This window comes from Apis cerana, linkage group LG10, assembly GCF_029169275.1.
Source record: "Apis cerana isolate GH-2021 linkage group LG10, AcerK_1.0, whole genome shotgun sequence".
Lineage (NCBI taxonomy): Eukaryota > Metazoa > Arthropoda > Insecta > Hymenoptera > Apidae > Apis > Apis cerana.
The window spans coordinates 6,135,172-6,152,526 of NC_083861.1; the positions used below are offsets into that span (position 1 = coordinate 6,135,172).

Genomic DNA, 17,355 nt, shown 5'->3' on the forward strand with positions numbered 1-17,355 from the left:
ATAATTTTTATCGTAATCTCATTCATTTATTTATAATATCAGAATTTTATTTTTTGAATATTTATTTGATAATCTGTATCTTTGATACATTTATCATCGTTAGCATCTAAGAAATAATCTTTCAAAAAAGTTGAAGATATGTTACATAAAAAGACAATTTTTTTTTAATCAATTAATTAAAAACATTTATGTGATATATGTGATATATAAACATTTATGAAATATAATATTTGTAATTTTGTCTTAGAAATAGATAAATTTGGTATTTCCAAAAGCGACCAACTAAAATAATCGAGTAAAAAAATAATAAAATTTCCTAATTTCCTGATGACTACAGTGTTATAAATATAATCAATCATCAATGACCGCCACGGCACTCATGTTAACTATATTCGTATACGCGGTGTCTATCCTCTTTAAAATGCGTGTACGGGTTCTCTCTTTGCGCAGACAGTGAAGCGTGGTTGGCATTCAAGCCGTCTGGAAGAGACAGATCAATATGCTGCTTTTACCGCTTTCTTTCTATCTCTTTTCCTCGTGTCCCAATAGGGAGCCTTCTCTCTTTTTGGCCCAGCTATCGCACCAGCTGAACATTGGCATTGATTTTCAAAGTTCAGCAAGTGTTGCCTGCTTGCGAAACTTGCGGAGGGCCTCTCATCGACTGTTCTCTGTGACCGGACTACAACGTTGCATGCACTTTTGACGGTGGAACCGATCAATACGTTCGATACCGCGTCAATTTTGCGCAGAGATCGTCCAATCGTGCCGGAACTTACGATTCCTCCGCTTAGACCCGAGAGAGAGTGGCGTATGATGCGGGACAAGGATTAAGTACTGTTGATTTTAAAAATTCCGATTTATATTTAATTAAGTTTGCTTTAATGTTTTGTCCTAATCGAATGTTCGATTCAATTATGTTTTTAGAATTTCAATGAATTTTAGAAATGAACTAATAATATTAGTTCATAATTTTCTTCGTATAATTGCACTTTCTTTCAAATAAAAATTTATTACGTATCTCGTTGATCCTTTATCCTTTTATATCATTCTTTGTAAAATAGAAAGGTTGCTAATAAATGCGATATAATAAAACGATCAGAAGCATGATATTTGTAGAATTAAAAAACTTTTTAAATTTCGAATCAATATCTATTTGAACATATAAATTTTCAGAATTCCAATACAATCCATTTCAATTCGATTTAATCCGAATTTAATCTCAGATACCCGAAATTACGAATATCTGAGCTAATTATTTTTAAATAATTAACATATTATACGTAAATACTAGTATATTCCTAAAAGGCTAAAAAGGATAAATAATAATAATATAACGCACAATTATTACACATCAACACATATATTTTGCTTTTGCATGTTGCATACATACGATAAACAGTACAGTGTTTACGCGTCCTCGAGGTATGGTATACTAGAAAATTTCATTATTCACTACTACAATTGCTATTCGACGTATTATTTCGTTACTTCCGCTTTCCTGTATACTTCTGTTTGTGTAGCTATCATGAAAGATAAAATTGATACAAAAAAAAAAAAATCAAACGGAATGAACACGGTACAGTTGAAAAACACACTCTGGTTGAAAAGATTCGTACATATATATTTTTTTCTTTTCTTCTTCTATTTTGTCTTGGGAACAAAGATTGCGCGTTCTTAGTGCTGCGTTTTTTTTTTAAACAACGAAAATAGACAAATGTCTCTGATAAAAAAATTAAATTTTTTTTTCTTGTCGTCAACAATGAAATTAGACGAACGTGAAATGCGATACGCAAAAGGACGATTTTTAAACGCTATATAATTATCGAAGAATAATGTAACAGTCATTATTATCATATTGTTGCTTCAACGAAACTACGTTTCCTTTGTGCATTTCCAAATTCTCTCATCTGGACGACATTTTAAATAAGAAAAATAAAATAAAATAAAAAGAAAGAAGAAAAGAGGGAAAATCTTTGCTATTATATTCGCTTGAACATATCAACGCGCACATACACACTACCTGAGAGAAAAATAAACGTGTTTCTGTCGATATTTTTCTCTTATTTCGTAAAACGTCGTCCAAAAATACTATCGGGAATTGAGCAAGCGTTTAAAAAAACGATCGCGCACGAACAATACAAAATACAGCAAAACGGACAGTAAAAAGAGCAAAAACGATCGGCGACCGAATTCGACGACCAATAGTACGTTGTGTATCGATACGTCGAGAGGGTGAAGGCCCTCTTGAATAGCTCGCGACAAAATCGATTTTCAGCAATGTAAACGTGGAAAAAAAAAGGAAATCGCATCGGACAGAAAGAGAATATACACGGTTCGCAAAATCGCGCAATACGAGGAGAAACGAACGAAATACAACAATAGGAGTTGTTTCTGCTTGAAGAACTTAACTTGACAATTGTCTTCTTTTATATTATTTTTTTTTTTTCGTTTTCTTTTATCTGCTTTCTCGTTCTCTTGTTTTCTATGAACTTATCCATTATTTTTCAATGATGGATTAAATTGTAAGTTTCCTTTTGATCGAGTGCCTCGATTCAACTTCGAAGGTAGGAACTACCTACCTCGGACTAAAAAATATCATGTACAGCCTCTGTAGTATTGCTACGATCAATTGTGCTCTTTTCAATCTTGGCCCTCTTTTCTTTTTCTCGCGTTCTCTCGTTCTTTTTTATTTGCATTCTTCGTTTTTTTTTTGTTTCCTTTTATTTTTTATTTTTTATTTTTTTTTGTTTCTATTAATCCTTTCATCACTCCCCTAGATATCGGATCATTTAACTTAACCCTCGTTGGGCGGTGCCTTCGATACTTTTGGGCCCCCCGCACATTAGGTTTTCAATAACCTGTTCGATTAATAACGATGAGTAATAATTGTTTAATTTACATAGAAACATAGAAAGCAAATATAATAAAAATTATTTAAAATACAGATTATATATTGTTATTATGAGTCCAAATGTATCCAGGCAGTCGATCAAATTATCCGCCTTTCAAGAGTTAAATCTCGTACGTATATATTTTCTTTAATAGAATTATTTTTATTTCCACTTATATGCATTACACCATAATTATACGAAGTATAGTTGATGGAAGCATTATATAGTAGAATTTTATTTATCTGAATTCCATCAATTGAAATAAGATTTCGATTAATGCCTGATTAACTGAAATCCTACTAATTGTATTTCTCTCCAAACGATGAATTTTATTATTTATAGATAAAAATTGTAGACAACGAGAACCTGTATTTATAAGTGAACTCCATTTATATGAACTATTTGTCCATGTGACGCATTCAGATAAATGGAATTCTTCTGCGGTAAAGTTAAAGATTAAAATATTAACCTCTTGCTTTGCTATCTTTTTAATACATAGTTATTTAAGCGAGCATAAGTCATTTACTGCTATAAAACCTTGGCAGATGCAAAATATTGAAACATTGTCTTTAATTTCATGATATCTAATAGTGATACAAAGCAATTAACATTGAATTAAAACTAACTTTAACCTTCTTGTATTTATATTGCATAAAATAACTCTCTTAAGTGATAATCTATACGACTGTTATGATTCAGTATCATAAGGCAAAATTGGTCATATCCAGAATTTCTGGAATATTAAATTGGGCTCTGTATTTTTTATTAATTTTTAATTTTTATTTTCAATATTTCTAAAAAAAATGATAGCTTTTTTATTTATTTATATTTTATAGTAAATTTCTGATATGAAAAGATAATCTAATAAGTCCAAATATTAATTATTTTTCAAGTATCTAACTATACTTTTACTTATTTTTATAAAAAAAAAGCTATACAATTGCCATTTAGAATTACGAAATTATATGTAGATGCAACATTGCAGAATTGTAATTTCTACATACATGTATTAATCTATATATATTAAAAATAACATATTTATAGAACCTGTTTTCTAAACTATATGTACAAAATTTTTTTAAACATACTATTTAAAAAAAAATAACTCTATATTGACATTATACAATCCTGAGCAAAACTCGAACTTTGACTATTAACCCTCTATAACTTGTTTATTTATAAAAAGAATATAATTAACTAATTATAAGTTTTTGGTTTGAAATCTTGAAACCAATAAATGATATAAACAAATCATTATTGTAATATATTTATAAGATACAACAATAAATAAGAAATATCTTATACATGGTTACTGAATTCCAAATTACAAAATGTTATAGAGGATTAATACGTAATCAAATTTTATGATCTCATTACAATACTTCCATCAACTGTACTTAAATATTCGTACACATATTTCCTTCCATATCACAAAAGTTATTTTGACTTACATATATATATATATATACATATATATATAAAATACACATATATATATATATATGTAAAAAAAAAAAGAACACTCTCAACACTAAGGGCACAGTCACGAAAGGATTAATATCTCTTTCGCACCATATCTCATCACTCAGCATTCTCTCACTCATTTTTATCAATTTTGCACTCCTACTTCGTTACAATAAGTTTGCTTACGCTAACGCAGATAGCCTCTACACACAGGCTGCTTCGATAAATTCTCGAATGAGTATCGAAGCAACATGTGATTCGAAAAAAGAGCGCCGTTGACCAACAGAAACGATGAGTTCGTCAAGTTCCACCGGAAATCAGAGTCTAATAGTACGAAGCGTCTTTGATTAGAACCTGAGCCACGCAACGCGTGATCAATTGCAATTTTGCAATTTTCGATCTCGCGCCATTTCGTCACTCTGTTCTTCGTCTATTGTGCCAATATCCGTTTTGTACAAATATATACAAAAAGGAGTCATGCTCGTGTCCGAGAAATGCTCTTATTCGGAGCAGACAAAACTTATGATAAAAATTCTCGGACACCAGTTAGATACCAAGATATATATATGCTTGCTTACGTTTTTTCGGTTTCTCATTTCGTTTCTTTCCATTCCCCTTTTTTCCGCTTTGTTTCACTTTTCATTTCTTCATTTTTTTATCGTTTTTTTTTTTCTTTTACGTTTTTAGAGACAATAGCGAGTGTATGGTTCCTATTTGACGGGCGTCATCTTTTTCATCAGCAAAATGAAAAACCAAAAGGCCCTCTCACTTAAAGTCTAGCAAATAACTAAAGGCGAAAGTGGACGTTACATAATCGGATACCGATTTTTTTTTTTATTATGAATGACTGGATAAGAACGATACCCACCCCTCCTTTTCCAAATCCTTCTCTCCTCTCTCGTATATTTTTTTTTTCTTTTTTAGATACCATCAGACAAATCTTAAAAAAAGATTTCGTAATTTTTCGCAAACGAGAAAGAATGAAAAGAAAAAACAAAAACAAAATGCGCTCAAATATTTTGTAAAATATTTTTAGATATACGATTTTTCGTTTATAATAATTCGAGAAGAAAGAAGAAAAAAAAAGAAAAATAATTTAATAAGAATAACACGCAAAACGAATGTAAATTTTTCTTTTGTACATTTAAAAATGGTTATTCCTCTTTAGTCCATAAGTTTTATTAATAATGTGGTATGTACACATATACATAATGTACAGAAAACCCATACGCCGGGTCTAAATATGTCGCCATGTTTTTATGTTTCTATTATACAACGAGTGTGTGGTAATAGTAGAAAGAGTATACAAATGAAAGATTAGAAAAGGATATCCGTCAGAGATTTTCTCGACGGACTTTAGAATACCGAAGCACGATATTTCCGACTCCGGTTAATCCGCGATCACGGTATAGCGTGAATAAAAATAAAGTACAATACAACCGCCTAATTTTAATAGTTAATCATGTTATGTATTTCATGTTATGTATGTGTATATGTATTTGTGTATTTAGTAATTTGTGTATGTGTACGCAACAAATCATGCTTGTATGTGTATACATTGTGTGTACAGTGTACATCCTTTGTGTGTGTGTTGTACTTCAAAAAACGCGAAAATATCGCGACACAAGAAACAATAAAGAAAGGCGATTGAGCCTAAGTACAAACCTAAACCGGACACAAAATCTCTCCCGTGATTTCTTCTACGTTAATTTGTATATATTCGATAGAAACCACGTATTTTTTTTTTTTTTTTTTACTTCTTCGCGCATTAACCGTCCTATGATAATCCCATATATACACGTATGCAGAACCGACTCCAGTATGTCAAAAAATGCCAAAGACTTCTTCTCAAAACCAGTCAAAAACAATTGATCAAACGAACGATTGATCGATCGAAACAGTCTGTTGTCTCGGTGAAAAGAACATTCAGCGAAACAAATCGCTGAAAAAAATCGTCCACTTTCCCCGACAACAACATCAACAACTTCTTTATTAATTCCAATTTGCACCGACAACGTCTTTGGCTCGAATCGAATAATGTTGGCAATATCGCCGCCAACATTTATCACCTTTACCAAAAGTATTTTTTGGTTAAACCTTCACGGTTCCACCATAATTAACCCTCGTCAAAGAGGGTGCAAAATTTGAGCCCAGTTTTAAAACAGTATGAGAATCTTTAAGTTTCTCTTTCTTTCTTTACTTTAAGCCCAGAACCGGTGGTATCGTCACCCAAGATAGTGGCTATCTCGCCTTGCATAAACGCCCATGGCACTTGGCTGTTCGCCAGTGGACACTTTTCGCCACTTGGGCAATAAACCTGAAAAAATTAAAATTAACAAAAAATGTTATTATGTTAAGTAATGATCATCGTTCATCTCAGATAAACGAAAATTCACCTCTGATCCAGCACCCTGTCTCTTTATGCTTTCTCGGCTGCATGGGAAACAAAATTTGTGATGTGGTACGCTGGGACACTGAACGAAATGTGTGTCCTCGAGGCGTTCTTGACATAAAGTGCATTTTAATATTGGTGCAGAGACTTGTTCAGCTCCAGCAACCTGAGCAACTGCTCCCTCTGATGATGTTGTTACAGTCGTTGACGATACGTGTCTTGAACCGCTGGACCTCCTACCCGACGATGCTATAAATAATTAATATGTATATGATTTAATTTAATATTTTTCTAATCATTTCATATGCAATAATAACTTAATTTAATTTTGTTGAATCATAAATATTACATAATATTTTGGATTAAATTTAAGTTAGAGTGTTCATTTTATATTATATAATTTAATAAAAATAAACTTAATAAAAATAGAATGCAATTAATGATCCTTTACTCACGACTTAACAGTACCAATTGAAAGTTATAGAAAAAGAAAGAAATAAATAAAAAAAAAGACAATTACCTGAACTATTCGGGCTATGCTGCGACCCTCTGGAGGCACTGCGTTGTTGAGCATTTGTAGCCGTAGTCGGTGGGCTTCTGCTAGTTGGACTTGGATTATTTGGTGGTTGTGGCACTGATTCTGGTGATGCTAAATTATCAGCAACAGACATGAGCGCGGCCATTGGAGATGGGCCGTTTGTTGTACCCTACAAAATTATTTTTAACTTTCATTTCAAATAAAAATTCATAATCTATATTATATATAATCTATAATAAATTCATAATAATTGTAAATATTGGATCTTTATAATCAATAACAATTTAACATCAATTATTTAATTTTAGAATATCATTACATTTTATATCATAAACATTTATTAAAATTTAATATTATAAAATTAAATAAAATAATCCAAACAAAATCTATTGTCAAGATCCAATTATATACTTAAATAATGAATTTTTTATTATTATCATTATAGATTTATTATTATCATTTATTAATATTTTAATTCGAATACCTGGTGATGATTCGTCTGTGGATTATCATTAGTGGTTTCTTGTGTTGGTGGCGGTGGTGGTGGAGGGCTAGTTCGTGGACGAAGAGGAGACCCTCCACCATTTGCCGCTACATTTGCTGGTGCTAATGGAATAGATGGACCAACATATGCTCCTGAAATTCGAACAATTTTTATCGCATCGTTATTACAATATTTTTGTTTTTATCATGCATCATTAACGTGACCAACTGATTTCCAATTGTCAAAAATTCAATATTACTCGAAATAATAATAAATAAGTATCATATAGGAACAAAAAGAACTTGAATGATTCATTGGAAGACAGAAATAGATATCCTTTCCTCTCTTCATGATGTCATACGATTATGCTAATTGCAATGAACTTTCGTACTTTTGTCATTCATTCATTGCATCGAGAACAGACAAACTTTGTTTCCTTATAAATAAACAGACAATAATAATACAATTAATTCAATTAATTTCCAAATATCTAGAATCGAATGGAAACAACTATTTTTAGTTAAACTCAAAAAAATAATCAAAAAGCCAATGTAACGTTTATGTTTTAAAAGTTTTTAACATTCATCGTAACATTATTGTAACGCGTAACAGTAGCCATACAAACATACCTGTTCATTCTTATATGTTACAACCTATGATGAATGTTAAAAAGTCGAGTATAAAGACGAGTATATTTGTTTCTTGGAATTTGTTTGATTTTCAGCCTTAAGTTAGGTTAAGTTGAACGTTACCATAAAATTGATATTCTACAAGAGATCGCTAACCGAATGAGACATACAAAATGTGCCATCTGTGTCGCCAGCTGTGTCGAAGTTTCGTGAGTTATTTGTTTGAGCGCCCGACCACTAGTATACACGAATATTGAGTGTCTCAATGTAGGTATAATGTACTCACAGAAGAATTGCGAAGTTACACATTTTGATATTATTTACGAATTATTTATATATTATCTCAGGTCACTTTCAACGATAAAATCATTAATATACGACGCACGTGTTACGCGTAACATTTATCTACTTTATAGATTCGATTGTATGATATACTCACGATATGATATCATATATAGTGGTTGGACTTCGAATTTTCGATATATTAATTAAAGATAATACAAAAAATTTTTAATTTTCATGAAATATATTTTAATTTGTTTCAATCATAATTTAATTGCAATTAATAATATTGTATATAAAAATATACAATAATTTGAAATTTTAATGAAATATTGGAATTGATTATAATGTTCATAAATAAAAAATGTTATGAAGCATCATATAATAATACAATGTTATATTTTACATCGCTAATTTTTTTAAATTTATTCATTAACACAATACAAAAGCATTAAATAGTATTTCATGACAATATGATATATCGCTTTGTTACATTCTTTTAATTAATCTATTAAATATTAATCTTTCAAATAAGAAAAATATTGAACATTTCTTTGGCCTGAAAATTGGTCGAAACTGATTTTTAATTGAAATTGAAATTTCAAAATTAGCTCAAAAGACAAATTCCATATATGTATTAGAATTTTTTCATACTATCGACTTCTATATTTAAGATTCATACAACATATGGAATCCGTATTTGAAGGATTAAAAAATATCAATAAATAAGAAAAAAACATTCTATCATATTTAATTCATTTAATAATGAATTCATTTCTATTTACTACTTCGTTAAAGTTACTAAAATGAATAATAAAAAATAATAAAATTAATAAACAATAATCCTTTTTATTTATCAGATTAAAAAGTTCATGATTAATAATTTTTGTATGCAAATAATATTGATTTTCCATGAATGATTCATCAAAATAGAGTAAAAGATATAAATTAAATTCTTTATTTAATCATATTGAATATTCATATTTAAGAATGGTAAACTTCCACAAGCAGATTTACAAATCGAGACAATACTCTACCATTTCATGTTATCAGTTATATACCACATACAATGAAATTTATAATATGTTCTTTTTCAATGATCGCATATCTCATTATTTTTCTCGGCGCAATATTTATGTTTTTAAATTCATATATGAAGAAACGCATGCCAGTGGCATGAACAGATAAGTGAATCGATATTAAGAAAGAAGCATCGTTTCGTCACGTTCTATGAAGGACCGTGACACGCGATATCTTTGTCGAGTGTATCCATGACAAGCTTGTGTATTTCAATGCAACGCAGCATCCGCACGTATCTGTCCCCACCACAAATAACCAACTATACAAATCACCGAGGTCTCGACTAAAGCGTGGTCTACCATCGAGAAGATGTGTGACCAGTATTTTTCCGTGACGACTTTGATAGAGCGAGGACCGTTGCCGTTCTCTATCTATCTTTTCAATCAAATACGAAGAAACATAACAGCAACTCTGCCATATCGAAAGTAACGAAGGAAAACGACAAGTTGAAGAGAAGCGACCGAAGGAAAAAAACGCATGCGCAGTTTTGTAACAGATATCGCATCACGCATGTAGGCGGTCGGCTTAGTCACACTCTGCGCTTTGTATAACGTTGTTAACCGGTCGGCTATAGTGGCCTTGTTTCGAAAGTATGACCCTCCCAGCGCGTCGTTGACGCCGTCAACGCGCACATTTACATTGACGTCTCTTTACATAGTGATCCAAAATGTTTAGGTTACATTTCTTACTAATTTAAAGCTAACCTTGGTAAATTATTCATAACATGAGGAAACGACATATTTAACTTGTAAATAATCTAAATATTGACGACATTTATCACTTAGACAAAGATATATTCTACGTCGTATTCTGTTTTGCGACGAAAGTCGAATAATAAACAAAATCGCTCTTTTAATACTTTATATGAATAATAACAGTAAAACTAATATAAACTAATATACATAAAAATAGAATATTATCGATATAATATTCTTTATTTAATATATTTTCTCTTCCTATGAGAGTAGTCATGTGTTTTGCAACACGATGTGTATGCAGCACGATGAAAAGAGAAGACAGATGGACGTACATGCGAACACGATACTTGCCCAGTGACGTAGGACGAAGCCAATGTATACATGTCTCTATCTGTACGCGATCGATCGAGCATAGTCGAGAACTCACGAACTGTGGCGATCATTGCGAAACATGATTCAGGTTTGCTGCTCTCGTTTACTCAGTTACTACAGTTGCTGATAGGCCATTATTTCTCATCTCTTTCATATGCAAATGTATGTGATATGTATATATTTGATTCATTGAAAAAAAAATTAATAAATATTTTTTGTAATTTATAATATATCGTGGTAAAAATTAGTATTATTTTAAAAAATAATCAATGATAAAAGTATTACTTTAATAATTAGAATATATTGAATTAAAATTTTTAATTATTTTTATTTAAGTTACATGTACATATTTCTTTATTAAATTTATATAGAAAATATTAGCACTTGAGGAACAAAGTATTTTAAATCTCTTTATTAAACAAAATAGCATTGCTTAATACTCTGAAGAATGACGAGAGAAAATGTACACAGAGTAAAATGAGCAATAAATTTAAGTAGCAAGAGAGGGAAAATATCACATGAGCGGTCAGATAATTGTACATAAAATTATACTGTCCCGACTGTTTTAATAACGATAAGGACAAACAAAAATGATATTATGTTTGTCACTACATATTTATGAAAATAATTATATATTACTTATTATATTACTTAAAATTATAAAAAAATATTTATGCAAAAATTTAAATATAAATATAAGAAATAAATTTAACTGAAAATAAATTTAAAAAATTCCAAACTTAATAAATTAATAGCAATTTAATGTAATCTTTTTCTACTATTAAGAAAGTAAAATCTTTTTATCGATATATTAAAATAATGAAATAAAAGATTTTTTATTTTATACAAATTTTCTCGAAAATTCATATTTATTTCCAGACTCTACTATTTGCCAGCGGTAATCTATTTTTATCAAAACATACGTATGCAAACAGGAATTCTATATTTCCGTTGAAAACGATATCACGAAGAATAAAAAAGATGAGACAAAAAGAAACAGAATTAAGTCAAAATATCACTTAAATTTTGAATTGTTCTATACAGAACTAAAACTTCTTAGGCCACAATCCAAATGTATTTACAGCTACCATCACAGTTAACCAGACTTCCATGTTTCATTATAACATCTATCTTTTACGTATATATATCTTAAAAGCACAATTTACGATGTATTTTCCGTTTTAGCATATCTGATTTCGTTCATTTTGATCCCGTTTACCCAATTCAAGTATTCCACGCGATCATTTTATGTAAAACAGCTTTTAAAGATTTTAAATTTTTCCAAAATGGTTCATATAATTTATCAATTAATTAATTTTATTTGAAAATAAATGATAATTATATTAAACCTCGTAATTGAAAAATATTGAAATTAGATAAAATCAATGATATTGTTCCGTTATTTTATCAAATTTTTAACTCAGATATACTTAAATATTTTTATAATATTAATATAATATAATATTAATTTTCGAACAACTTTTTTCTTTACATTTAACATATAAAAAATAAATTTATTATTAAAAATTAATATTTCAAAGAAATAATTATTTGAAAAAAATAATTAATATAAATTCAAAATCACAATTTTCAAAATATAAATGTATTATAAGAATATAATTATTTTTATAAAAACTGAAAACTTATTTATTTTAATACAAGTTTTCCTAAAATATCTTTTTAAAAATATTTTTAAGAAAATATTTATTAATTTGACTATAAAATTAATAAATATAATAAAAGCAATAATTAACATAATTTAAAAAATTTCAATAAATAACAATTGGAACATTACTTTTCTAATAAAATTATATCACGAAAAGTATAGGAAATATTCGAAATATTCATTACTTTTTCGTGATTTAAGCAATAATAAATCACGATCGTTTCTGGGAATGGTGAATATGGTGCTAAATTTTTGTTCTGCGAAGAGAAACAGTCAAAATTTTCCAGGAAATATTTATAAGCGAGAAGCGAAACGACAGGACAGATGGCCAACCCGCAGTCATTGCAGCGAACCACCACTCGATAACCGTAAACACACGCGCGTTAAGGTCGAATTAGAAAGTGGCCAGTGTCGAAATAACGGTCGATGACCAAGGTCACCCCGACTATACGTACTGTACATATATGTACAGGCGCAGCAAACGCGAATCTCAACTCGAGTATCGTCAACTCGTCTCGTCAATGAGCTACGTACAACGGAAAAAAAAAAAGAAGCTACGCTATAGTTTTATATAGTTTTATAGTTACTATGTTTGCGATATAATCACGAAAAAATATATATTGCGTACAAATAGAACCGGTTTTCAAAAGTATTGAAGTAATATTAAACATACTATTTTTTAATTAATAAAAAAAAATTAATTTTCGTAAAAATTATGCTTTTTATGTATTGTTTGAAAATATACATAGATAAATAACAGATACTCTACAGAATATAAAATTTATATAGTTTAAAAAGAAAAACACTTCATAATATTGTAATCTGTTTTTCTTTTTAAAGGGACTGCTTATCTGATTAGTTATGAACTAGCAGTAAAATTACATTTGTAAAATATTTGCAATGGTTGATGAGATTTGTATTGAGCAACAACGAACTCATTCATTGTATCTAAATATACTGAGTGACGTCATTCGATTGGACGTCACGGCACGGTACGGCACGGCAACTCGGTGTATCTTTTGGTCGTCTCATCACGTGCTCAACGTACGTCTCTTTATACGCGTTTGGACGACTGCCGTTCGTCCAGAATGAAGGAACTGGTTGAAAGAAGAAGGAACGAGCATTCACTCGGAACTGCAAGCAATGAGCGATTGTGATATGGTAGAAGCAAAGAGAGAAGAAAGATGTAACTTTCTTTTACTGTACGCGATGATTCTTCGAAGCCCAAAGATTGAATTTTAACTCATGCACGCGGCTCTTTTCTCGTGCCAGATGGCCACGCGAACGACTAAACGTTTTCCTATTTTTACTACCAGCCGATAAGAACGTGCAAAGAAAACCATCTGGTTCAAAATGGAAGAAAATAAAATACTTTAGTTATAAAGCGGTACAAAAATGATCGATAAAAAATATATATATCTTACATATAAATAATAGTTATATTATATTTCTTATATATAAATAATAGTTATATTATAATAGGATATTAGAATGATTCAGATCGAAAAAAATATCTAAATTGTCTTCCAAACTATTTAATTTTTTACAAAATAATATTTTACTTATAATCTTATAAAAAAATAACACGAAAAAATAATTTTATAAATATAAACATCTATAGATAATTTTAGATTAAATCAAAAATAATGAAAAGATTAATATATTTAGTGGAATATTCATAAGTTATTCACAATACAAATACCCACATTGTGCCATCTGCGTATAACTTACCATTGGCCTTGAATGAAGTGGCGGTCTCGAAGCTGGGTGCTCTCACAGGATGTTTCTCTTTGCTTCTATCTTGTACATAACTGACGGCAAGACTTACAGCTGGCAAGGAATCACCTCTGGTCAATGGTGGCCTAACCGAATGCTGTTCTTCCAACGAAAGTCTTTTCTCAGCATGCTCATCCTCATCGATTGTGGAAATACTTCGTTTGAGTTGTGCGATACCTCTGTTGTGGCTAAGATTCACGTGATGCGCCACTGCAGCTAGGTGGGCGTTTGGGATTCTCACGTTATTACTCCTCATGCCATTTGCAATCTCATGAGTTTCCTCATGTTGCCGAGAGATTTGCTGCCTTGATGTACCTGAATTGAATTCGGTAATGGAGTTTCGATGATGAAGCTGCGAATAACTAGCAATATTGTGATGCCTTGAATGGTTTTGACCAGTATTTTGTATTGGTAGAACGTCCAAATTAGCACCTCCGTTATGTTCAGTATGTCCGGATGTTCTATAAGCTTTTGATGTAGAAGATCTAGCTTCATGGAAACCGTGTGCTTTTTTCATTTGCTTAGCCGATTCCAATACTGCATCTATTCTGTCGGCACCCTCATAATTCACACAACCACGGCACACGGGTTCCGAAAATTCCGTGATCATTGCCCAGGGCATTCTAGGCAGATCGCACAAGTAGCACTGCGTTCTCTTCCCCATCATTTTGGTCGATTTCTTCGTCCACGAATATTCCGCCGAGTCGTCGTCGTTGTCACAACGTATTAACGTATCACTCACATTCACTTTTTCACGTCTATTATTCTGTTTCTGTATATCCTTTATGCACTTTTTGGATGCACGATAACGGTTTTATAGCATATTTGTTATGAGAGACTGTCCTAGTCTCCGCAAAATAAACACTACGTAAAATCAATTTCACTCTCGAAAAATCACTCAATATATTCCCATTACGTCTTTCACGTTTCTTTTTCACTTTGTATCGTAATTACAATAGATTATATCGTAACGCCACAAAAAATGATGTTCAATAGTTTGAAAATTATCGAGCACCGAAATTTTAGCAAACACGTTCTAGCGCTCGAAGTGAGCGACGCGCCGTAAAGGCGGAGCAAAGAAAAAGAAGAACACGTTACTCGGACGCCAGATATTTTTACCACACTTACTCTAGCAATAAACGTTCATCGAAAACTGACTAACGACTAAGCGTCATTAATACCACAGATGTATGCTGTTGATACGTATACAAGAGAAACCGTATTCTAGGTTGAACACGAGACACGAAATAATGGTATGCGCGCGACACGACGACGTGCATTCGCTCGCTTGCTTGCCGTACGAGGAGACGAACGGAGACGAACGCTCGAGAATGCGGCGGTAAAGCGGAGCTACGGGTGTCGCTCTCTTCCCCCTCACCGATCCTTCCCTTTTCCTTGCCCCGCTTTACCTTCTACTATTCGACAACGCGACGACGACGACACAACGACGGCTACGACGCGCTCCGCCAATCGGGAGTTGTGGCGTCATGCTGCATGACGTCATAATCGCAAAGCTGCGCATGCGCATAGGCGGTTGCCCTAGGGGGACACGTAGTCAGCGACCGGGACTTGAGCGCGAACACACTGATCGAGTGAATAAGAGAAAAAGAGAGGAGAAAAGAGTCGAGAAAAAAGATGACGATAATACGCGCGCGCACTCGTTCCATACCCACTCTTCGCAACGAGAGGTCCACTTTACACTCGAGAAAATGCTGTTAACGAACTACTCTTCAGTTTTACTGAATATGGATAAAATCTTATAATTTATTAGGAGGTTAAACTGACGATTATTCAGTCGACTGAATATTTAATACAGATTATATTTTTGTTTTTCTTTTTAATTCAATGGTGTTAACAATATAATTCTCGACAGATATATGCACAGAAAAATTGAAAAGGACTCCACCCATTCTAATCTGCATATATTTCGAATTTTAGTTGACTTCGAATTAAAATGGCGCTTAGTAAGAAATATGATTTTATTTGTTTAAGAGATTATTTGGAATCCAAAATCGGATTATGATCTAGTTGTAGTCAATGTTTGTTAATGTATTTAATTGACAAGAATAATAATAAAGATAATATAATATATGAATATATATCAATACTGGTTTTTACCATATATTATACTTAATGTATACAATTTTAAAAATTTAAAAAATTTTAAAAATTTATATATTTATAACATAATTAGCATTACATTATAGCTATATAACAATTAAAAAAAATAATAATTTAAATAAATGTCTTTTTTATTCTACATTATATAAATTATTAAAAATACAACTTTGTTAATTTTTTCAATTTAATTTTACTTATTATATAATATTCATTTATTTTCAAAGTTTTTTCATAAAATATAAAGAGTTTTATTTTTTCAATTTATAATTATCATATTAATTTGTTCATCAACAAATATGGAAAATTTTATTCGAAAACAATTATTGTATTACGATTTCATACATAACATTTTTGAAACAATTCTTTTATTTTTTTCGTGACAATTTTAATGCCATCAATTTAATCTTCTTTTATCTTAATTGCTGTTCTCTGTTGATTAACAACTTTGATTCAATGAGAAAGTTCATAAAGTGTAATCTTAGAATGTACTCAAACGAAATTGTTTAGACCAAATGACAATGGCTATTCATACCATAATATGAACCCGGTGATCACATAGTGGCATGCCATTTTATCAAGTTTTCTGTCTGATAAGGGAATAGCGATAACAGGAGGCTTGACGTTCAGAATATATGCATAGATAATTTAGTTATTGATTGCATTGTTATTGTTCAACAACAAATGATGTATAATGGAACTTCAGATTATATTTTATAGATATACATTGATAAATTATTTTTATAATGATATTTTTATATAATTAATCATTAATTACGTAGATATTTTATAATAGCTTTATGACTTAAAAAAACTAATTTGTGTTACTTGTAAATAATATTATAAAGAAAAAAAAAAGAAAGATATGATAAGATGATAATATCTTATCGGAAAATATATTAAATATATATGATTATTGTATTCACGATAATATTTTTTCGTCATTTATAAGTCGATATATGTTG

The 17,355-nt window shown here is 30.7% G+C and overlaps 2 protein-coding genes across 2 annotated transcripts in view; both read right to left on the minus strand.

Moving 5' to 3' along the window:
- The window catches only part of LOC108001145 (uncharacterized protein PF3D7_1120600-like), a 74,252-nt gene that overhangs the window by 28,537 nt on the left and 28,360 nt on the right, over window positions 1-17,355 (minus strand). The window lies entirely within an intron of this gene.
- LOC108001206 (interferon regulatory factor 2-binding protein-like B) lies at window positions 1,342-16,510 on the minus strand. The gene is made up of 5 exons (XM_017062110.3): window positions 14,228-16,510; window positions 7,770-7,921; window positions 7,268-7,454; window positions 6,752-6,996; window positions 1,342-6,672 (listed from the first exon to the last, which is right to left on the minus strand). Exons 1-5 carry the CDS (start codon window positions 14,937-14,939, stop codon window positions 6,532-6,534), a joined length of 1,437 nt encoding a protein of 478 aa, XP_016917599.1. The 5' UTR covers window positions 14,940-16,510; the 3' UTR covers window positions 1,342-6,531.

Coding starts and splice junctions, on each gene's coding strand:
- LOC108001206 (XM_017062110.3), bottom strand. CDS start 14,939: ATGATGGGGAAGAGAACGCAGTGCTACTTGTGCGATCTGCCTAGAATG. Junction 7,455..7,769: donor CACAGACGAATCATCACCAG/GTATTCGAATTA, acceptor ATAATTTTGTAG/GGTACAACAAACGGCCCATC. Junction 6,997..7,267: donor GCATAGCCCGAATAGTTCAG/GTAATTGTCTTT, acceptor AATTATTTATAG/CATCGTCGGGTAGGAGGTCC.